Raw genomic sequence first — 23,466 nt, forward strand, 5'->3', positions numbered from 1 at the left:
CAGGGAATAGTTGATGCTAACTTACCAGACCTAACAGTCTTGTATAACACCCCAAGTCTACAAAATGATATGGTATAAATTGTGTGTGTGTGGGTTTGTATGTACATGTGCATTTGTGTTTTAATGAAATGGTACCGTTAGTAATCACTTCCAAGAAGATTTTGGAGCTTGATCCGTTACAAATGCTCATGTTACACTTGCGATTGAAACAAGGTAAATTCTTTCTAGTTTTAAGCTTAAACACACATACCTTCGCAGGCTTAAGAAGAGCAGACTTGCAGAACTGGCTGTAGTATGTCCAGTCGTTTCTGTCTTTTCTGTACATAAATTGTATTTCCATGTAGGTTAAAAATTTTTCTGGGCACTTGGAGACACAGATCTGTGAAATAAAGAAACACAATGGTGGGAACTGAATTGAGTTGAACAAACCAAGGAATTATCTACAAGGTTAAACTTCTAAATTACCCACCACTATAAAAAAGCAAAGCACCATTTTCCATCTAAGAAACTTAAATCAATTCTCTAAACTTACTGTAAAAAATAAAATTTCACGTACTAGTATTCAACCTCTACTCCTTGCCCTTCAATGTTGATGTTGTTAAAACAATAAGATGCTGTACAATGACAAACTTACTTTTACCTTCTGATTTGACGTAATTGTAGATCTACATGCAGCTGTGAAAAATAATAGATTCCACATACCTTTCACCCAGTTTTGGCCAATAGTAATAACTTGCATAACTATAGTACAATATTACAATCAGGAAACTGATATTGTTACAATCCACTAACCTTATTCAGTTTCCACCAGTTTTACATGCATTCATTTGTGTGTATGTGTGTGCAGTTCTATGCAATTTTATAATTTGTAGATTTGTGTGACATCTTCCATAGGACAGTGATGAACTTTTAATGAAATAGTTTTTCATGATTTTCTGAATTAGTAGATAAGAGCTTAATGCAAGATTAATTTCACCTGTGTAGTTTATACATTTTCAGGGTTAGAATCTTGCTTTCTTTCCTTTATGTGAATACAATGGTAATTTAAAACGCTCCAAACATTGATAACTTATGCCACTAATAACTATCAGTGCCAATGAATTCTCAGAACATAATTGGAGGTTTTATTACCATAAGAAACTAACAAAATTAGGGCTATTTGTGGCAATCAATCATTATTATTGTCTTTCAGCAGCACCAGTCAAACGTGGGCAGAGAGGTCACTGATGCAATTATCTTACATTAATTAACTTTGGGGGCCTATTAATGCCAAACCGGATGGCCGTGCTAGTCCACAGAGCCACCGTGGATTGACTGCAATCCAATTAGTAACTCCACAGAGAGGAAGCAGAATCAGGGAAGATGCACTCTGTTGGTTTTGCTTTTGTTTGTAATAAAAAACCAAAGATCATGGGAAGCCATGAGAGTTGTAGTCAATCCTTGAACATTCCCTTCCTCCACCTTCAGTTCCTCCTTAGGAAAGGCTTCTCAGCTCTGATTTGCTCCATCTCCCTACTGTACTTTGGTAACCATTCTCAATGACCAGATTCTAGCTCAACCCCCACTGTTAGTTAGGTAAAAACACGGCTGCTGAGGTGACATCTCTTTCCCCTTTTTTGGGTCATGTCTCTGCTACACGAGGACAATTGGTATCAACCCCACAGCTAAGGTAGTAGGTAGATAACTAAATGGGTACCTCAAAAATCTCACAGTTAATATTGTTTTGTAGCAGCAGCAGTCCAATTTCTTTTAGAAGTTTTGACAAGGTAAACAACTCATCTCCACATTCACACCTCCAGGTGCATTTTCTCTTTCTCAGTCTCTCCTACACACATATGCACACACACACACAAGCACATACACACGTTCACACACCTCTAGAGGAAATATTGAAAGTCTCACAGGTATCTTTCTATGAAAACTGAAGAACTGTTTAGGGACATTCACAGCAACCAACCAACATGCTCACATTTTTTGGAAGAAGACTGAGGTCATTGCCAATGCGAACATCAAAAGTTTACTCCAATCGGGGCTAAGCTGAAAAAACCATGAACGTATTAGGAGCTACCTCACAGACATTTAGACTTTGGCAATTTACTTACATGACTCTGAAAGATAACTGAACTAGCCCCTTGTTGGATACATTTAAATGGATTTATAAAAGTGAATACTGAATATACTAATGTTTTCACAGGCTTTCAATGATGGTAGGAGCTACTGAGTTAAGGCTATGATGATTTCTGTATTTATACATACACACATATACAATGTATACTACACATATAAAAGTGCGGTGTATGCAACATATAAAAGAAAGTAATTTAAGTGGTAAAAAATGTTTTGATAATGAGAATCACATCAAATTTCATTCCAGACACAAATGAGCTGCTAAAAAACACTATAGCAAATGTTCTTTACTCTCTATCAGACCAATTTGTTCACTTCAAATAGGGTGCTGACTAGTAGCAATCAACATATAATTAGCCAAAAATGACGGTCACACTGAGGTTGGGTATCCTAATTGATCAAGGTCTGTCCTTTAAATGCTTATGACACATGTCTGGACCCTGCTGCATTAACAAAAAACATCATGCATAAAAATATGGCTTGGATCAGTAGACGCACTACTGCCTGGCAGACTGAAAGCAATCCTGCATTATTGGCAGCTAAAATATATTCTGACTCAGTTCTGATTCTTTGTATAAACACAAAGGGACATTCTGAATATAGTTCTTCATCATTATTTTTACATCTTCCATTCATATAGGGTTAACATTCTAATATAAATTAGGATTTGGTGAGTGGAAAAGAGAGTTACACTGAAGGTTGAAACACTACAATTTGCCATGAAGAAAGGATAATCTAGTAAATCTAGTAATTTATGTAATATAGTAATTTGTGAAATGTAATAAAAAGCATAATGTGCAAGGATTTTTTTGTTTCATCATGGGAATGATGTATTTGTATAGTGTAGTGGAAAATTTTCTAGACTGGGAATAGGAAGATATTCTCTCATTCATTCATTTACTCATTCACTCAACAAATATTTATTGATCACCTACTCTGAGCCTGTTCTAGGCACTGGGGACACAGTAGTGAACAAAACGGATAAAAATCCGTACTTTCTAGTAGGGGAGATGGTTAACAACAAATAAACAAAATTGTTTGCTATGAGATGGTAGCAGGTGTTATGGAGAAAAATAAGGCTAGAAAGAAGGCCAGAGGATGAAAGGTACCAGGGTGGGATTCTAATTTTAAACAGGTAGTTAAGGGAGGCCTCAACAAAAGGTAATATTTGAGGAAGACTTGAGGAAGACTTGAAGAAGACTAGTGATCTAGTCATCTGGAGAAAGAGCAGGCTAGGCAGGGAGATCAGCCAAGTCTAGAGCTATGAAGTCGGCACTTTCCTGGATCCTTTGAAGACAACAGATGGTCAGTATGACCCGAGTGCAGTGAGCAGAGGGAGAGCCATAACATATGTGGTCAGAGTCGGGCAGACAGTGAAGAACTTTGTAGGCCATTGTTAGGACTTTGGCTTTTAATATGAGTAACTTGAGAAGCTATTGAGGGGAGGGGGCTTGAGCAAAGGAGGGACATAATGTGACTTACATTTAACAGGATCACACTGGCTGCTGGGTGGAAAAGAGAGTCTAAGGGGCTGGAGACAGGGGCAAGAAGAGACCAGTCAGGAGGTCATTGAACTAATCTAGCTGGTTCCTTGAAAAAAGGAGGAGATGGTGAAAAAAGGAGGAGTTTGGTCCTGGGTATATTTTGAATGGAGACCAGAGGAATTAGCTCACAGCTCAAACATGAGTGTGATAGAAAAGAGGGATCAAGGATGATTTGATGGTATTTACAGCTGTAATAGAAAAGACCGATGGGGGTTGGGGAACAATTTTAAGGATAAAGTCAGAGACTAGGACTTGAGTTTGGACATGTTATATTTGAGATGCTAACTAAATATCCCTGTAGAGACATGGCATAGGTGGTTGGATAGAAAGATCTGGAGTTCTGGGAGCAGACTGATCTGGATAGATAAATTAGGAAGTGCAACATATAGATTGTGTTAAAACCACAAGACTAGGTGCAATCGCCAAAAGGAGTAAATGTAGGTATTGAAGAGGACTAAGCTTGGTAGAGGAGGAAACTCCAGTGTTTAGAAGATGCTGGAAAGATGAAGAGAAACCATCAAAGAAGACTGATAGGGAGCAGCCAGAGAGTTGGGAGGAAACACAATGTTGTGCCGTAGAGGGCAAGTGAAGAAAGTATATTAAGGAAGAGGGATTGATTAAACAGTGCTGTTAGCTCAAGTAAATACGGATTGAGAACTGACCATTGGTTTAAATAGATGGAGATCAATGGTATCAATATCATTTGGAGAAAATAGAGCAGGAGTAAAAGCCTGAATGAAAATGAGAAAGGAGGATTTAGACACATTGAATATAAACTATTCTTATGAGGAGTTTGGCAAAAAAAGAGGCACAGAGATATGAAGCAGTAACTGGAAGGGGATGTGGGATCAAGGAGAGAATTATTTAAGATGGCATGTTTGTCTACCGATGGGGTAACTTAGTAGAGAAGGAAAATGGTAATAAAAGAAAAAAACAGAAGATTTCTGGAGTTGTGTGCTGGACTTTGTGAGTGACGATAAGATCTAATGCACGAGCGGATGGGCTGGCCTTGGGCGCACAGGCTGTTCCTCCACAGTAAGAGCAGGGAAGGTAGAGTAAATACATGAACACAGATGATGACAGGTAGGCAAGTGGAGGTCAGTGTGGTAGCTCGTAAAAGTTGTCTTCTGAATGCTAATACTTTCTCAGTGAAATAGGAAGCTAAGTCAGAGGCTGACATGGAGACTGGGAAGGAGGTCTTGGAGGTTTGAGGTGAGAGGAAAAGGTGTGAAATTGTTTTCTAGCAGAGTAGCTAGTGAATGGGCAAAGGGTCTCCTGTGTGATTTGGGGACAGCATTAAGGGCCCCCTTGAGGTTAGTGGTCCTAAATTTAATGGACTGTTGTGTGTGTTTTCTGCAAGAACACACAGCTGCCTGGGTTGAGGCATGGAGTAGGCAGAAAGCTGCATTTAGCCATGAATGATGTTTTGCCAGGGAAGTACAAGTAAATCAGAAGGGGCAAAAGAACTGAGGGTTTATATAAGGGAGTTATTTTTTTTTAATTTTTTAATTTTATTGAAGTATAGTTGATTTACAATGTTGTGTTAGTTTCTGATGCACAGCAAAGTGGAACCAAGAGGAAGCAACTAAGTCAAAATCTTACTAAGTTTTTGAGGTAGTTGTACTGCCAAATTCATGAACTAACCTGAAAAGGCCTTTCACTGTTAATATAATCTTTGAGGTTCTAAACTCGCACAATAGGAAGAAAGTTTCAAAGCCGCATGGCCCCTAAGAGGGTATATTTCCAATGCTCAGCAGTGGTGCGGTCTGATGCTGACAGACAGGAAATAACCTTTCAGGTGGTTGAGCAAAGAATCATAGGATGTGATGGATAAGGAACTTCCTTCAGAGAACACGATCCAGGTAGGTCGAATAAAAGACTGTTCTCCAGTGCCATGCACTAAAGACCACTGTGCATTTATACCTCCTCCCTTTCTGAATGGGAGCTTCTATTCTAATTTTTCTAGACCTGTTCCCCATTGTGCATTTAGTGTCAAGACCTGATGGAGAGACTATCCATAATCCATAGATCCTAGACTATGGGTTAAAGATAGTACCACATGGGATTCTGGGTTGTCTCCCTTGGGAAGAAGGGTGTTCTGGAGGACAGAGGGATAGACTATGGAAGAAACAATGAAGTTTGTCCCTATTGTTTCATCTGTTCATGGAACACAAAAGGCTGCTCAGCCCACAGTTACATTGCTTTATTCCCTCCTTCTTGCATCTCGGTGTGAACAAATAAAACTAATGAGTTTATGGCATATAAGTAGAAATGCACTGTGTGACCCTACTGATCCAAGGCTTTTAAGAACAGGGGTGCTTTACTCAGCCTCTCTGTCTTCTTCCGGCAACTGGATGCTGCTCCTGCTGAGGACTTAAGGGATGACAGAGCCACCAGATGAAAAGAGCCTGGAAGAGAGTTGCCCATTGACCACAAACACCGCCTTTTACTCTTATATGACTGAAAAGAAACTACTGTTTTAAGTCACTGAAAAACGGGTTTATTAGTTACAGTAGCTGGCTTTATTCTTCCTAATACTGATCCTGAGAAAAATATCTCCACTTCTCTGGGCTGCAGTTTATTCATTTATAAAAATAGGTGGTTAGACAAGATAATCACTGAGGTTCCTAGTAATACTGCTTTTTTAAAATTGTATATGAACAAACATGAGCTTATACTTCTGTCTTCCCACCTTCCATAAATTCATCATTAATCACACACACCCAGAACCCAAATGTAGTTTCTCAATTCTTTCACCCAAGAATGTTCAAAATCACTAACATCACCAGCGAGGCTTTTTTTTTTTTTTTTTTTTTTGCCTTACCTGTCTGGTAGGGCACTGTAGGTTTACCACCACGGAGGGACTGGTACAGCTGAGCAGGTTAAAGTAAAACAAAATGGGCTTGTTCCTAAAAAAACAACATAATATTTTTAGTGACTGTGGAAATATTTCATATCATTTCAGCCCCTGTATACTTTAATATAACATAACATTTAAAAATCGGCTTCATTTTCCCCAGACAGTTGCAAAATATTCTCCAACTCCCCTTTAACCTGCCTAACATTTAAAGCACCTTTTGGTCATAGTAAAAAGTTGAAATAATCAAATTGTCCATCAACAGGGGATTGGTTACATAAAGAATTCCACATCCATAAAGTAGAAGACTATATTGCCATTGAAAATAATGTTGAAAAATGTTTAATGTTTTAGCAGGGAAAAGTGAGACCCAAAGAGATCACAGGAGAGTTGAAATAAACCAATGGGGTAGAAAGAGGGCAGCACTGAAGCAGCCTGTCATGGGAGAACATGGAGTCAAGTAAATGGGCTTGCATCCTCCTGGTGGTACCTCATGTGACAAGAGACTGGAGGTTAATCACCAGGGATAAAGCCAAAGGGGTTTGGTGGAGGGCAAGCCAAAGCTGATTTCTCAAGTCAAAGAACTAGTCAGTGAGGACTTCCCCAGAGAATTTCCACTTGTGCACCATGAGAGAGCCAGCCTTTGGATGCTTACCCCAAAGACAGAGTTTATGGATAGTCAGTTACATCTTAGCTGCAGTAGCAACAACCATGTGGGACTAGGACAGTGGCCAGGAAAGTAACAGATACTCTTCCTTCTATCTGTCACACACAAAGAAAGAGCTAGGACCAGGAGAGAGGGAAGAGAAGGGAAATAGCAGAACAGGGCCTCTCTCCCACTCGAAGTTCCCCTGCAGTGTTCAAACCTGAGCTGGGGAATTGTAAGAAGCAAGGTTCAAATTTTAAATTGGACTGCCCTGAACTTTTTAACAATAGAAAGTATTTAGAAAGCTATGGAAGGAAGCTACCCAAGATGCCAAAACAAGAAGGAAAGAAATTTGAAAGAACATTGTTAAAGGCAATAATAGGGGAAAAATAAACCCATTTCATGTTTGTAATCCCATCTAGATGGCTCAAGAATCTGGCTATAAATTCATACACAATATGCACAAGGCTACTTCACGATTCCACAAGAGTGAGCTTGGCTCTTTCACCACACAGCAACTATATCTTCTGCATGCGATTCAGATCTGTACCTAAGCAAATGAATAAATTATTACATGTCATGAATCACTGGAGTCCCTTAGGAGTAGTTAAAATGCTGAATGGTAAATCAGTAAGTGGCAAGAGTCCCCCACAGGTAAAACTGATTTATAAACTGCAAAATGCTACATAAACTCAAGTTATTCATCAGATTATGTGATCCTCAAGGGTAAAGTTTGTATCGTGTTCATCTTTATACCCATCTACCTTGCCAACACTTAGCCGAGTACTTGGCCCATATTAGGCACTCATCAGATGTTGCAGAATGGATGAGATCAATTTCAGAATAAGTTTTTCAATATCTTAGAATCCTCCTTAGTTTTTTGCACAAATCTATAGTCATTCTATCAAAGTCTGTCTGATATCTTTAAACATCAGTGGCCCTCAGATTCCTTAGGTACAAAGTAGATGGCGATGTTTGCAGCCGAACAATTCTGCAAAAGTGATTGAGGAAGTAACTCATTATTTAACTGGAATTATATTTCCACCATGAAACAACAAAATAGAAGCAACTACAAACTACTAGTTTGAGCTGATGTAAGATGCACTTAAGCCCATCTCTCTTCTTTCTCGAGACTCATGGAAATAAAAGTACAAAAAGGAATAAACTTCACCATACCAGCTAAGGATGTGCAGGATGGGATCTGCACAAAATTGCACAAGAGAGTTCAACAGTTTCTGGAAGATGGAGAGCATATGAGACTGCGTTGAGTGATGAATGCACCATAGAAAAGCTACAAAAAGGGTGGGATATGATATGCCTGTTAGAAATCATGACACATTCTGGACTCAAAGCTGAGAGTGAGAAATGTGGCCAAAAGTAAGAAGATTAATGAAGGTTTATATACAGGTCTACAGTGCAAATCAGTGTCTCTATGCTCCTCCCATACACCTACACTTAAGACTTCTAGCATCCAGGAAAAATGGGCAGAAACAGAGGCCTCTTTTGTTGAATGATAGCAAGGGCTTTTGTGGGATTGGGTACCCCAGTCTACAACCCTTCATTTTCTGGCATTGTAAAAGCCCATGACTGACAGTCAGCTTCCCACCAGTTCATGCTGTAGTGAAATCTAACAGCTAACACAACATTCCTATCCCATACAGGGCAGAGGCCTCCCTGGAAAAACTGAGCTACTAACACAGAAACAGAGCAAATTCACACAAGCAACCCAATTCTTTCTTTAGTAAAAATGGATAACCAAGTAGCATCAGGAGTTTAAGAGAAATTAGAATAGGAAAGAGAAAGACTAAAGTAAACAAACAAAAACTGATGCTGGATGAAATAAAAATAATTCAGGGTATCGGAGGGACCTTAAATTTTTTTTTTCAGAGTAATTCAAGCAGATTATTCATACATAAAAATACTATGTTATTAGAGGAATAAATAGGAAACAAGAGGGCTTTAAGAGATTTAAAATATGATTAACAAAAATTTAACATCAAAAGCAGAGCTGGAAAAAACTTGATGAATCTCCTAGAATACAGAATAAAAAATCATAGATGGAAAATATAAGGAAAAAAAAAGAGGTATCGAGACTAATCCAGGAGGTCCAAGGTATGACTAACAGAGTTCCCAAAAGACAAACAATAAAATGGAAAGAATTAAAACAGCAAAGAAATAACTGAAGAAAAAATTTCAGAGCTGATGAGAGTCATAGCTCTTTAGAATTAAAGGACCCCCATTGAGGCCTGAACAAAAAGAATATTTTTTAAGAAAGACCTACAACAAATTGTGGGATTTCAGAACACCAAGAGTAAAGAAACTATTTTAAATGCTTTCCCAGAGGAAAAAAGTCACCACAAGGTATGTGAAACAGACGAGCATTAGACATATTGGATGCTAAAAACAATAGAACAGTATCTTCAAATTTCTGACAGGAATTGTCTTTCAAGTTACACTTCTAAAGCTAGACCATCAGTCAACTGTAAAGAGGGAGAAGAAAAATATTTCTAGGGACTTCTCAAAGTTACTTCCGGTGCTTTCTCTTCTTAGGAAGATAATCAAGAATGTTCTCCCTCAAAACAAGGATGTTGACAAAGAAAGAAGACAAGCTGGGATATAGAAAATTGTTCATGAGACGTGCTTACACTAAAAAAATATATATATTTCTTGTTTATCTGACATTGAAAATTAACTGAGCATTCTGTGTTTTTATTTGCTAAATCTGGCACCTCTAGAAGTGGGACCCAATCTAATGAGGTAGATAAGTCCTAGAATTAAAGCTATGCAGTAGGCCTAAAATTTACCTGGTCCTGAGTGGAACAAAAGGACAGAAGTTCTACAAGGCAGGTGTTCAGAGAAGAGGGAGCCTCTGAAAAATAGTGTGATTGGAATGGTAGACAAACTTATGGTCCTGATAAAGACTATTCAAGAAAAACTTGGCTGACAAATAAAACATTATACATGAATGTCATTGCCCTATGTTGAAATAAACTAAAATGTAGCATGATGCTAAGCTGCAAATAAAGTGTAAGATTTGGCTTTGATATCAGGGACACAGTAGAAATGAAAATGTAATGGCCAGACAGTGACTAAACTTCACGTAGTTATTACAAAGTAAAAGTCTTATTTCCAGCTTCTAGAATCAACCTACCAACAGAACATGAAAGATTCTGATGAAGTTGCAGAACTGAACTTTATAACAAACTTGATCATGTAAAGGGTAAATATAGAAAGTGGAATAGAAAGGAAAGATGGAGAGAAGGGTAGTGGGGATAATATCCTCCTCTTATATAAAGAGGAGTCGAGATACTGACAACAGTTAGTGGAACAAGCAATTGAAGCTCAGTATACCATTTAAAGTCACAAAAGTAAACTATAAGAAAATCTGAAGGCAATAACTTAACCGTTAAACATGGAACAAGGAGGGAGAACAGAAAAACAGATAATGTAAATTAGTTAAATCTTCATTTTTCATAGCAGGCTATCAATGGATGCTATCTAAAATTAATAAAGTATAAACTGAAAGAATAAACATATGATTTAAAGTTATGCAAAAAACTGCCAGAAGAACTAAAAGCAGTGTTATGGACTGAATGTGTTCCCCCAAAAGTCATATGTTAAAATCCTAACCCCCAAAATGATGGTATTAGGAGGTGGGGCCTTTGGAGGTGCTTAGGTCAGGAGGGTGTAGCCCTCATGAATGGAATTAGTGCCCTTATAAAAGAGACCTCAGAGAGCTCTCTCATCCCTTCCTACATTTGAGGATACAGAATAAAGATGGCAAACCAGGGAATGGACTCTTGCCAAGAACCTGACCAAGCAGGCACCTAATCTTGGATTTCTAGTCCCAAGAATTGTGAGAAATAAATTTTTGTTGTTTACAAGCTACCTACTCTATGGTATTCTGTTATAGCAGCCTGAACTGACTAAAACAACCATTAGGAGGAGAGATTATCTTTTTGGAAAGAAATCTAAGACAGGAGACCATTGCTTTTATTACTTTTATTATAAGCTCTTCATTATTGTTTGGTTTATTTTCATAGGCATATATTATTTTGATATAGATTTTAAAACTTAAACCAAGTAATAAATCTGGGCTTGTAGTATGTTCAGTCAAACAGATTTGTGAGACCTCCTTGTCATTTTATAAGTGTTTCTTCAGTGAATTGAAGACAAAGTTATTATTGCTTCACTTAGATGCCAAATTGATGCAAAACTTAAATAGAAAAGCTTTGTTCTCTTAATCTTTCCTGTTTCCCTATCTGAAGCTCATACTAGGAAGATGGTTATTTTGGTCTGTCTAATCTGGCAATTGGGTTGCATCAGACAACGTTCAAAGTTGTTTTAACCCAAACTTTATAAGCTGAAGTTTTTGTAGTAGCCAAAAGGTGGCATCAAAATCAATCGAGTTCTTGCTTTTTAGTAGAAATCCCAAAGAAAAGGATCATACGCAAGTATCATGAATAACTTCCCTGCAACTCAAAAGGCAGAGAAAGTTACACACGTCAACAAAGCACTCCATTTTCCTTTGAGTCTGTTTTATCTGCTTTGACATTTTAGAAAACTCTCAGTGTTTCCCCTAGTGTCCTTTTGGTTAGGCATAGACAAAGCTCAGAATGACCAAATTCTATCCTAAACACTATCACACCATCTCTAAGCATAGGATTTTACGCTCAGTTAAGGAATGTTTTTTAGAGTTGAGAATCAAAGGGTTGCTCTAAGCACATCATGACACTAATGAGTACAAACACTGTTACAGTCTAACAAGTATGTCCTGGACTCAGTTGTCTGTAGTGCCTAACCTGCTTTACACATTCTCACAGAGATGCATTTCATTTACAGATGAAAATATATACACACACATTTTTTTTAATTTAATGGTACTTTTTACCAGTTTATGTTCAAGGTTTTAAGGACTAGATTAAACGTGGAATATGGAAAACCAATTTCACTGCAACTTTATCAATATGCAGCCTAAAGAACACAGAATTTGGGGTTAGAACATGTTACTTTTGCCATTTAGTGGTCAGCTAACCCTGAGTGAGTATTTTAACCTATCTGAATTTGCTTCCTAATTGTCTAGATGAGAGTAGTAATAATGGCACCACTTAGCAGTGCTAATAGGAGGATCTGATAAGAACTTTACACTGACCTCCAACTGGAGCAAATCACTGTCTTTTCTGTGCTACCCCTTTATTCTGATTCATTTAACAGTGAATCTACTGAACACCTACTATAATGAAGTGCTGAGGATACAACAGCAAAAGAGAGAACGTCCCTGATCTCAAAGAACTTTGACTCTAGTAGAGGAAAATAAACAAGTGAAATTAATAACCAGGATAAATTCAAGTAGTGATAAGTACCCAAGACAATAAATCAGGGTCTTGTGCCAGAAAGTAACTAGAGAAAGTGGGGGTGAGTGTAATGTTTCAGATGTGATTGTAAGCATTATTCTTCAGACAGCACACTCTGCGAAACACACTAGATTGAAATCCATGGATTTCTTTTTTGTCCAGTTCCTAGTTTAATTTTTTCCAGTTTTATTGAGAATATACTTGACATGTACCATTGTATTAGTTTAAGGTATACAGCATAATGATTTGATATATGCATATATTGAGAAATAATTACCACAATAAGTTAACATCTATCACTTCATATAGCTACAAATTTTTTTCTTGTGATGGGAACTTTTAAGATCTATTCTCTCAGCAACTTTCAAATATACAATATAGTATTGTTAATTATAGTCACCATGCTGTACCTTCCATCCCTAGAAACATAACTGGAAGTTTGTACGTTTTGACCACCTAAAGCCCCTTTCCCACACCCCACACCTCCCACTTCTGGCAACCGCCAATCTGTTCTGTTTCTATGAGTTCATTTTGTTTTAGATGTCACATAGCATAATAGGCTCAGGGTCCATCCATATTGTCACAAATGGCAGGATTTCCTTTTTTACTGCTGAATTTTAAAATTTATTTATTTGTATAAAATCACATTTTCTTTACCCATACACCCATCCAGTGAGACTTAGGTTGTTTCCAGGACTTAGCTATCATAAGCAGTGCTGCAATGACCATGGGGGTGCAGATATCTATTCAAGATCATGATTCAATTTCTTTTGGTTATATACCCAGAAGTGGAATTACTGGATCATGTGGTAATTCTGTTTTTAATTTTTTTAGGATCTCCATACTGTTTTCTATAGTGGCTGCACCAATTTACATTCCCACCAATAATGCACAATAATTTCTCCACATCCTTGCCAACACTTGTTTTCTCTTGTCTTTTTTTTTTTTTTTTTTTTTCGGTACGCGGGCCTCTCACTGTTGTGGCCTCTCCCATTGCGGGGCACAGGCTCCGGACGCGCAGGCTCAGTGGCCATGGCTCACAGGCCCAGCCGCTCCGCGGCATATGGGATCTTCCCGGACCGGGGCACGAACCTGTGTCCCCTGCATCGGCAGGCGGACTCTCAACCACTGTGCCACCAGGGAAGCCCCTCTCTTGTCTTTTTTGATGATAGTCATTTTAATCAGGTGATAACTCATATGGTTTTTTTTTTTTTTTTTTTGCATTTGAAATTAAGAGATGAGCAATTTATTTATTTTTTTTTTAAACATCTTTATTGGGGTATAATTGCTTTACAATGGTGTGTTAGTTTCTGCTTTATAACAAAGTGAATCAGCTATACATATACACATGTTCCCATATGTCTTCCCTCTTGCGTCTCCCTCCCTCCCACTCACCCCATCCCACCCTTCCAGGCTGTCACAAAGCACCGAGCTAATATCCCTGTGCCTTGCGGCTGCTTCCCCCCAGCTATCTACCTTACTACGTTTGTTAGTGTGTATATGTCCATGACTCTCTCTCGCCCTGTCAAAACTCACCCTTCCCCCTCCCCATACCCTCAAGTCCGTTCTCCAGTAGGTCTGCGTCTTTATTCCTATCTTACCCCTAGGTTCTTCATGACATTTTTTTCCCTTAAATTCCATATATATGTGTTAGCATACGGTATTTGTCTTTTTCTTTCTGACTTACTTCACTCTGTATGACAGACTCTAGGTCTATCCATCTCATTACAAATAGCTCAATTTCATTTCTTTTTAAGGCTGAGTAATATTCCATTGTGTATATGTGCCACATCTTCTTTATCCATTCATCCGATGATGGGCGCTTAGGTTGTTTCCATGTCCTGGCTATTGTAAATAGAGCTGCAATGAACATTTTGGTACATGACTCTTTTTGAATTTTGGTTTTCTCAGGGTATATGCAAAGTAGTGGGATTGCTGGGTCATATGGTAATTCTATTTGTAGTTTTTTAAGGAACCTCCATACTGTTCTCCATAGTGGCTGAACCAATTCACATTCCCACCAGCAGTGCAAGAGTGTCCCCTTTTCTCCACACCCTCTCCAGCATTTATTGTTTCTAGATTTTTTGATGATGGCCATTCTGACTGGTGTGAGATGATATCTCATTGTAGTTTTGATTTGCATTTCTCTAATGATTAATGATGTTGAGCATTCTTTCATGTGTTTGTTGGCATTCTGTATATCTTCTTTGGAGAAATGTCTATTTAGGTCTTCTGCCCATTTTTGGATGGGGTTGTTTGTTTTTTTGTTATTGAGCTGCATGAGCTGCTTGTAAATTTTGGAGATTAATCCTTTGTCAGTTGCTTCATTTGCGAATGTTTTCTCCCATTCTGAGGGTTGTCTTTTGGTCTTGGTTATGGTTTCCTTTGCTGTGCAAAAGCTTTGAAGTTTCATTAGGTCCCATTTGTTTATTTTTGTTTTTATTTCCATTACTCTAGGAGGTGGGTCAGAAAGGATCTTGCTGTGATTTATGTCATAGAGTGTTCTTCCTATGTTTTCTTCTAAGAGTTTGATAGTTTCTGGCCTTACATTTAGGTCTTTAATCCATTTTGAGCTTATTTTTGTGTATGGTGTTAGGGAGTGATCTAATCTCATACTTTTACATGTACCTGTCCAGTTTTCCCAGCACCATTTATTGAAGAGGCTGTCCTTTCTCCACTGTACATTCCTGCCTCCTTTATCAAAGATGAGGTGTCCATATGTGCGTGGGTTTATCTCTGGGCTTTCTATCCTGTTCCACTGATCTATCTTTCTGTTTTTGTGCCAGTACCATACTGTCTTGATTACTGTTGCTTTGTAATATAGTCTGAAGTCAGGGAGCCTTATTCCTCCAGCTCCTTTTTTCGTTCTCAAGATTGCTTTGGCTATTCGGGGTCTTTTGTGTTTCCATACAAATTGCGAAATTTTTTGTTCTAGTTGTGTGAAAAATGCCAGTGGTAGTTTGATAGGGATTGCATTGAATCTGTAGATTGCTTTGGGTAGTAGAGTCATTTTCACAATGTTGATTCTTCCCATCCAAGAACATGGTATATCTCTCCATCTATTTGTATCATCTTTAATTTCTTTCATCAGTGTCTTATAATTTTCTGCATACAGGTCTTTCGTATCCTTAGGTAGGTTTATTCCTAGATATTTTATTCTTTTTGTTGCAATGGTAAATGGGAGTGTTTTCTTGATTTCACTTTCAGATTTTTCATCATTAGTATATAGGAATGCCAGAGATTTCTGTGCATTAATTTTGTATCCTGCTACTTTACCAAATTCATTGATTAGCTCTAGTAGTTTTTCTGGTAGCATCTTTAGGATTCTCTATGTATAGTATCATGTCATCTGCAAACAGTGACAGCTTTACTTCTTCTTTTCCGATTTGGATTCCTTTTATTTCCTTTTCTTCTCTGATTGCTGTGGCTAAAACTTCCAAAACTATGTTGAATAAGAGTGGTGAGAGTGGGCAACCTTGTCTTGTTCCTGATTTTAGTGGAAATGCTTTCAGTTTTTCACCATTGAGGATGATGTTTGCTGTGGGCTTGTCATATATGGCTTTTATTATGTTTAGGAAAGTTCCCTCTATGCCTACTTTCTGGAGGGTTTTTATCATAAATGGGTGTTGAATTTTGTCGAAAGCTTTCTCTGCATCTATTGAGATGATCATATGGTTTTTCTCCTTCAATTTGTTAATATGGTTTATCACATTGATAGATTTGCGTATATTGAAGAATCCTTGCATTCCTGGAATAAACCCCACTTGATCATGGTGTATGATCCTTTTAATGTGCTGTTGGATTCTGTTTGCTAGTATTTTGTTGAGGACTTTTGCATCTATGTTCATCAGTGATATTGGCCTGTAGTTTTCTTTCTTTGTGACATCCTTGTCTGGTTTTGGTATCAAGGTGATGGTGGCTTCGTAGAAGGAATTTGGGAGTGTTCCTCCCTCTGCTATATTTTGGAAGAGTTTGAGAAGGATAGGTGTTAGCTCTTCTCTAAACGTTTGATAGAATTCACCTGTGAAGCCATCTGGTCCTGGGCTTTTGTTTGTTGGAAGGTTTTTAATCACAGTTTCAATTTCAGTGCTTGTGATTGGTCTGTTCATATTTTCTATTTCTTCCTGATTCAGTCTTGGCAGGCTGTGCATTTCTAAGAATTTGTCCATTTCTTCCAGATTGTCCATTTTATTGGCATAGAGTTGCTTGTAGTAATCTCTCATGATTTTTTTTATTTCTGCAGTGTCAGTTGTTACTTCTCCTTTTTCATTTCTAATTCTATTGATTTGAGTCTTCTCCCTTTTTTTCTTGATGAGTCTGGCTAGTGGTTTATCTATTTTGTTTATCTTCTCAAAGAACCAGCTTTTAGTTTTATTGATCTTTGCTATTGTTTCCTTCATTTCTTTTTCATTTATTTCTGATCTGATTTTTATGATTTCTTTCCTTCTGCTAGCTTTGGGGTTTTTTTGTTCTTCTTTCTCTAATTGCTTGAGGTGCAAGGTTAGGTTGTTTATTCGAGATGTTTCCTGCTTCTTAAGGTGGGCTTGTATTGCTATAAACTTCCCTCTTAGAACTGCTTTTGCTGCATCCCATAGGTTTTGGGTCGTTGTGTCTCCATTGTCATTTGTTTCTAGGTATTTTTTTATTTCCTCTTTGATTTCTTCAGTGATCACTTCATTATTAAGTAGTGTATTGTTTAGCCTCCATGTGTTTGTATTTTTTACAGATCTTTTCCTGTAATTGATATCTAGTCTCATGGCGTTGTGGTCGGAAAAGATACTTGATACAATTTCAGTTTTCTTAAATTTACCAAGGCTTGATTTGTGACCCAAGATATGATCTATCCTGGAGAATGTTCCATGAGCACTTGAGAAAAATGTGTATTCTGTTGTTTTTGGATGGAGTGTCCTATAAATATCAATTAAGTCCATCTTGTTTAATGTATCATTTAAAGCTTGTGTTTCCTTATTTATTTTCATTTTGGATGATCTGTCCATGGGTGAAAGTGGGGTGTTAAAGTCCCCTACTATGAATGTGTTACTGTTGATCTCCCCTTTTATGGTTGTTAGTATTTGCCTTATGTATTGAGGTGCTCCTATGTTGGGTGCATAAATATTTACAATTGTTATATCTTCTTCTTGGATCGATCCCTTGATCATTATGTAGTGTCCTTCTTTGTCCCTTTTAATAGTCCTTATTTTAAAGTCTATTTTGTCTGATATGAGAATTGCTACTCCAGCTTTCTTTTGGTTTCCATTTGCATGGAATATCTTTTTCCATCCCCTTACTTTCAGTCTGTATGTGTCTCTAGTTCTGAAGTGGGTCTCTTGTAGACAGCATATATAAGGGTCTTGTTTTTGTATCCATTCAGCCAATCTGTGTCTTTTGGTGGGAGCATTTAGTCCATTTACATTTAAGGTAATTATCGATATGTATGTTCCTATTTCCATTTTATATATTGTTTTGGGTTCGCTACTATAGGTCATTTCCTTCTCTTGTGTTTCGTGTCTAGAGAAGTTCCTTTAGCATTTGTTGTAAAGTTGGTTTGGTGGTGCTGAACTCTCTCAGCTTTTGCTTGTCTGTAAAGGTTTTAATTTCTCCATCAAATCTGAATGAGATCCTTGCTGGGTAGAGTAGTCTTGGTTGCAGGCTATTCTCCTTCAGCACTTTCAGTATGTCCTGCCACTCCCTTCTGGCTTGTAGGGTTTCTGCTGAGAGATCAGCTGTTAACCTTATGGGGATTCCCTTGTGTGTTATTTGTTGTTTATCCCTTGCTGCTTTTAATATGCTTTCTTTGTATTTAATTTTTGACAGTTTGATTAATATGTGTCTTGGCGTGTTTCTCCTTGTATTTATCCTGTATGGGACCCTCTGTGCTTCCTGGACTTGATTAACTATTTCCTTTCCCATATTAGGCAAGTTTTCAACTATAATCTCTTCAAATATTTTCTCAGTCCCTTTCTTTCTTTCTTCTTCTTCTGGAACCCCTATAATTCGAATGTTGGTGCGTTTCATGTTGTCCCAGAGGTCTCTGAGACTGTCCTCAGTTCTTTTCATTCTTTTTTCTTTATTCTGCTCTGCAGTAGTTATTTCCACTACTTTATCTTCCAGGTCACTTATCCGTTCTTCTGCCTCAGTTATTCTGCTATTGATCCTATCTAGAGTGATTTTAATTTCATTTATTGCATTGTTCATCGTTGCTTGTTTCATCTTTAGTTCTTGTAGGTCCTTGTTAACTGTTTCTTGCATTTTGTCCATTCTACTTCCAAGATTTCGGATCATCCTTACTATCATTATTCTGAATTCTTTTTCAGGTAGATTGCCTATTTCCTCTTCATTTGTTAGGTCTGGTGGGTTTTTATCTTGCTCCTTCATCTGCTGTGTGTTTTTCTGTCTTCTCATTTTGCTTATCTTACTGTGTTTGGGGTCTTCATTTTGCAGGCTGCACTTTCGTAGTTCCCGTTGTTTTTGATGTCTGTCTCCAGTGGCTGCTAGTGTTGCAGGGTCTCCTGCAGAGGCAGATGGTGTCTGTGTTTCACCATGAGGACAAGGACACTGGCAGCAGAAGTTCTAGGAGGTACTCCTTGGTGTAAGCCCTCCAGAGTCTGTCATTAGCCTCACCAAAGAGCCCAGGTAGGCTCCAGTGCTGACTCATATGGTTTTGATTTGCACTTTCCTGATGATTAGTGATGTTGAACACCTTTTCATATATCTATCAGCCATCTATATGTCTTCTTTGGAAAAATGTCTATTCAGATCCCCTGCCAATTTCTTAATCATTTGTTTCATTGTTTGGTTTTTTACTATTGAGTTACATGGGTTCTTTATAAATTTGGGGTATTAATCCCTTATCAGATGTATGATTCAAAAATATTTTCTCCCATTCCATAGGCTTCCTTTTCATTTTGTTGATGGTTTCCTTTGCTGTGCAGAAGCTTTTTAGTTTGATGTAGTCCCACTTGTTTATTTTGCCTTTTCCTACCTTTGCTTTTGGTGTCAGATCCAAAAGATTATTGCCAAGATCGATGTCAAGGAGCTTACTAGGAGTTTTACAGTTTCAGGTCCTAATTCAAGTCTTTAACCCATCTTGAGTTGATTTTTGTTTATGGTGTAAGATGGAAGTGGTCCAGTTTCGTGGCTTTGCATGTGGCATTCCAGTTTTCCCAACACCATTTATTGAAGAGAATATCCTTATTGTATATTCTTGGCTTCTTTGTCATAAAGTAATTGACCATATTTCTGTGGCTTTATTTTGGGGCTCTCTAATATGTTCCATTGAACAATGTGTCATAATTCTCTCTCCTCTTCTATTTTTTGAAAGGGTTTGAGAAGGACTGTTAATTCTTCTTTAAATGTTTGGTAGAGTTTATCAGTGAAGTCATTTGGTCCTGGACTTTTCTTTGTTGGGAGGTTTCTGGTTACTGATCAAATCTTCTTACTAGTAATTCGCTTGTTCAGATTTTCTGTTTCTTCATGATTCAGTCTTGGCACGTTGTATGTTTCTAGGATTTATCCACTTCTTCTAGGCTGTCCAATTTCTTGGTATATAATGGTTCATAGTAGTCTCCTATGATCCTTTGTGTTTGTGTGGTATCAGATGTCTCCTGTTTCATTTCTGAATTTATTCAAGCAGTCTCAACTTTTTTCTCAATGAGTCTATCAAAAGGTTTGTCAATTTTATGTTTTCAAAAAAACAGTTGGTAGTTTCACTTATCTTCCCTATTGCTTTTTTTTTTTTAACGTCTTTATTGGAGTATAATTGCTTTACAATGTTGTGTTAGTTTCTGCTATATAACAAAGTGAATCAGCTATATGTATGTATATATCCCCATTTCCCCTCCCTCTTGCGTCTCCCTCCCACCCTCCCTATCCCACCCCTCTAGGTGGTCACAAAGCACGAAGCTGATCTCCCTGTGCTGTGCAGCTGCTTCCTACTAGCTATCTCTTTTACAGTTGGTAGTGTATATATGTCAATGTCACTCTCTCACTTCGTCCCAGCTTACCCATGCCCCTCCCTGTGTTCTCAAGTCCATTGTCTACATCTGCATCTTTATTCCTGTCCTGCCCCTAAGTTTGTCAGAACCTTTTTTATTTTTTTAAGATTCCATACATATGTGTTAGGATATGGTATTTGTTTTTCTCTTTCCGACTTACTTCACTCTGTATGACAGACTCTAGGTCCATCCACCTCATTAAAAATAACTCAATTTCATTTCCTTTTATGGCTGAGTAATATTCCATTGTATATATGTGCCACATCTTCTTTATCCATTCATCTGTCGATGGACACTTAGGTTGCTTCCATGTCCTGGCTATTGTAAATAGTGCTGCACTGAACACTGGGGTACATGTCTCTTTTTGAATTATGGTTTTCTCAGGGTATATGCCCAGTAGTGGGACTGTTGGGTCATATGGTAGTTCTACTTTTAGTTTTTTAAGGAACCTCCATACTGTTCTCCATAGTGGCTGTATCAATTTACATTCCCACCAACAGTGCAAGAGGGTTCCCTTTTCTCCACACCCTCTTCAGCATTTATTGTCTGTAGATTTTTTGGTGATGGCCATTCTGACCAGTGTGAGGTGATACCTCATTGTAGTTTTGATTTGCATTTCTCTAATGATTAATCTCTATTTCATTTATTTCCACTCTGATCTTTGTCATTTCCTTCCTTCTACTAACTTTGGGCTTATTTTGTTCTTCTTTCTCTAGTTCCTTTAGGTGCAAAGTTAGGTTGTTTACTTGAGATATCTCTTGCTTCTTAATGTAGTTGTTTATCGCTATGAATTTCCCTCTTAGAACTGCTTTGCTGTGTGCCATATGCTTTCGTATGTTATATTTCCAATTTCATTTGTCTCAAGATACTCTCTAATTTCCCTTTTGATTTTTTATTTGACCCATTTGTTTAGTGGCAAGTTGTTTAATCTCTACATATCTGTTAATTTTCCAGTTTTCTGAATTAATTTCTAGTTTCATACCATTTTGGCAGGAAAAGATGCTTGATATGATTCCAGACTTTTTACGTTTATTAAAACCTATTTTGCGCTTCCCTGGTGGCGCAGTGGTTGAGAGTCTGCCTGCCAATGTAGGGGACGCAGGTTCGTGCCCCAGTCCGGGAGGATCCCGCATGCCGCGGAGCGGCTGGACCTGTGAGCCGTGGCCGCTGGGCCTGCGCGTCCGGAGCCTGTGCTCCGCGGCGGGAGAGGCCACAGCAGTGAGAGGCCCGCGTACTGCAAAAAAACAAAACAAAACAAAACAAAACCCTATTTTGTGGCCCAACACATGATTTATCCTGAAGAATATTCCATGTATTTGAGAAGAATGTGTATTCTGTTGGTTTTAGATGGAATGGTCTGTAAATGTCTGTTAAGTCCATCTAGCCTAACATGTAATTTAGACCAATTCTTCCTTATTATTTTTCTGTCTGGATGATCTAACCATTGATGAAAGTGGGGTATTGAAGTCCCCTACTATTATTATATTGCTGCCTAATTTTTCCCTTCAGATCTGTTAATATTTGCTTTATACATTTCAGTGCTTTTAAGTTGGGTACATATTTATAATGTTATATCCTCTTGTTGGATTGACCCCTTTATCATTATAATCTTGTCACTTATTAGAGTCTTTGCCTTAAAGTTTATTTTGTCTGATATAAATATAACTACCTCTGCTTTCTTTTGGTTTCCATTTGTATGGAATATGTTTTTCCATCCCTTCGCTTTTATTCTGTGTCTGCGCATAAAGCTTAAGTAAATCTCTGGTAGGCAGTATATAGTTGAGTCTTGTTTTATTATTCATTCAGCCACTCTGTATCTTCAGATTGCATCATTTTATCCATTTACATTTAAAGTAATAATTGATAGGTGGGACTTACTATTGCCATTTTATTCATTGTTACCTGGACGTTTTGCAGTTCTTTTGTTCTTTTCTTCCCTTGCTCTCTTCCTTTGTGATTTGATGATCTTCTGTAGTAGTATGCTTAGATTCCTTTTTTTTTTTTTACCTTTTGTGTATCTACTATAGGTTTTTGCTTTGTGGTTACCACAAGGCTTACATAAGACATATTACAGCAGTCTATTTTAAGCCGATAACTTAATGCAGATGCATACTGAAGTTCTACATTTTTATTCTCCCCCCAACATTTCATGTGCTTGATGTCACAATTTGCATCTTTTCACCTTGTGTATCCATTAATAAGTTACTGTAGTTATAGTTATTTTTACTACTTTTGTCTTATAACCTTCATACTAGATTTATAAATGATTTACCCACCACCATTATAATTTTAGACTATTCTAAAATAGAGCTTAATTATGTATTTTCTTTTACTAGTGATATTTTTACTTTCATATGTCTTTCCTGTTACTAATTAGCATCCTTTCATTTTGGCTTGAGGAAGTCTCTTTAACATTTCTTATAAGGCCAGTATGAACTCTATCAGCTTTTGCTTGTCTGGAAAACTCTTTATCTCTCCTTCAATTCTGAAGGATAATTTTGCTGGATAGAGTATTCTTGGTTGGCAGTTTTTATTCTTTCAATATATATATCATTGAATATATCAAACTACTGCCTTCCGGCTTGCAAAGTCTCACTGAAAAATCTGCCTGTGGTCTTAGAGAGGTTTCCCTTATATGTAACAAGTTGTTTTTCTCTTGCTGCTTTTAAGATTCTGTCCTTGTCTTTAACTTTTGACAGTTTAATTATAATATTTCTTGCTATGAGTTTCTTTGGGTTCATCTTATTTGGAACTTTCTGTACTTCCTGGATTTGGATGGCTGCTTGCTTCCCCAGGTTAGGGAAGTTTTAAACCATTATTTCTTTGAAGAAGCTTTCTGCCCCTTCTCTCTTTCTTCTCCTTCTGGGATCCATATAACGCAAATGTTGATCCACTTGATGGTGTCCCATAAGTCCCTTAAGCTATCTACACTCTTTTTCAGTCT

At 37.7% G+C, this 23,466-nt stretch overlaps 1 protein-coding gene across 2 annotated transcripts in view; it reads right to left on the reverse strand.

Annotated features, from left to right (window-relative positions):
• Positions 1-23,466, reverse strand: part of SLC44A5 (solute carrier family 44 member 5) — a 166,206-nt gene that overhangs the window by 51,323 nt on the left and 91,417 nt on the right. For both annotated transcript variants that reach the window (XM_032638801.1, XM_032638793.1), the window contains exons 4-5: positions 6,496-6,580; positions 251-379 (exon numbers count right to left, since the gene is read on the reverse strand). In XM_032638801.1, the coding sequence (XP_032494692.1) occupies positions 251-379; positions 6,496-6,580 (214 nt within the window). The remainder of the gene's footprint in view (positions 1-250; positions 380-6,495; positions 6,581-23,466) is intronic.

Source organism: Phocoena sinus, chromosome 1, assembly GCF_008692025.1.
Source record: "Phocoena sinus isolate mPhoSin1 chromosome 1, mPhoSin1.pri, whole genome shotgun sequence".
Taxonomy (NCBI): Eukaryota; Metazoa; Chordata; class Mammalia; order Artiodactyla; family Phocoenidae; genus Phocoena; species Phocoena sinus.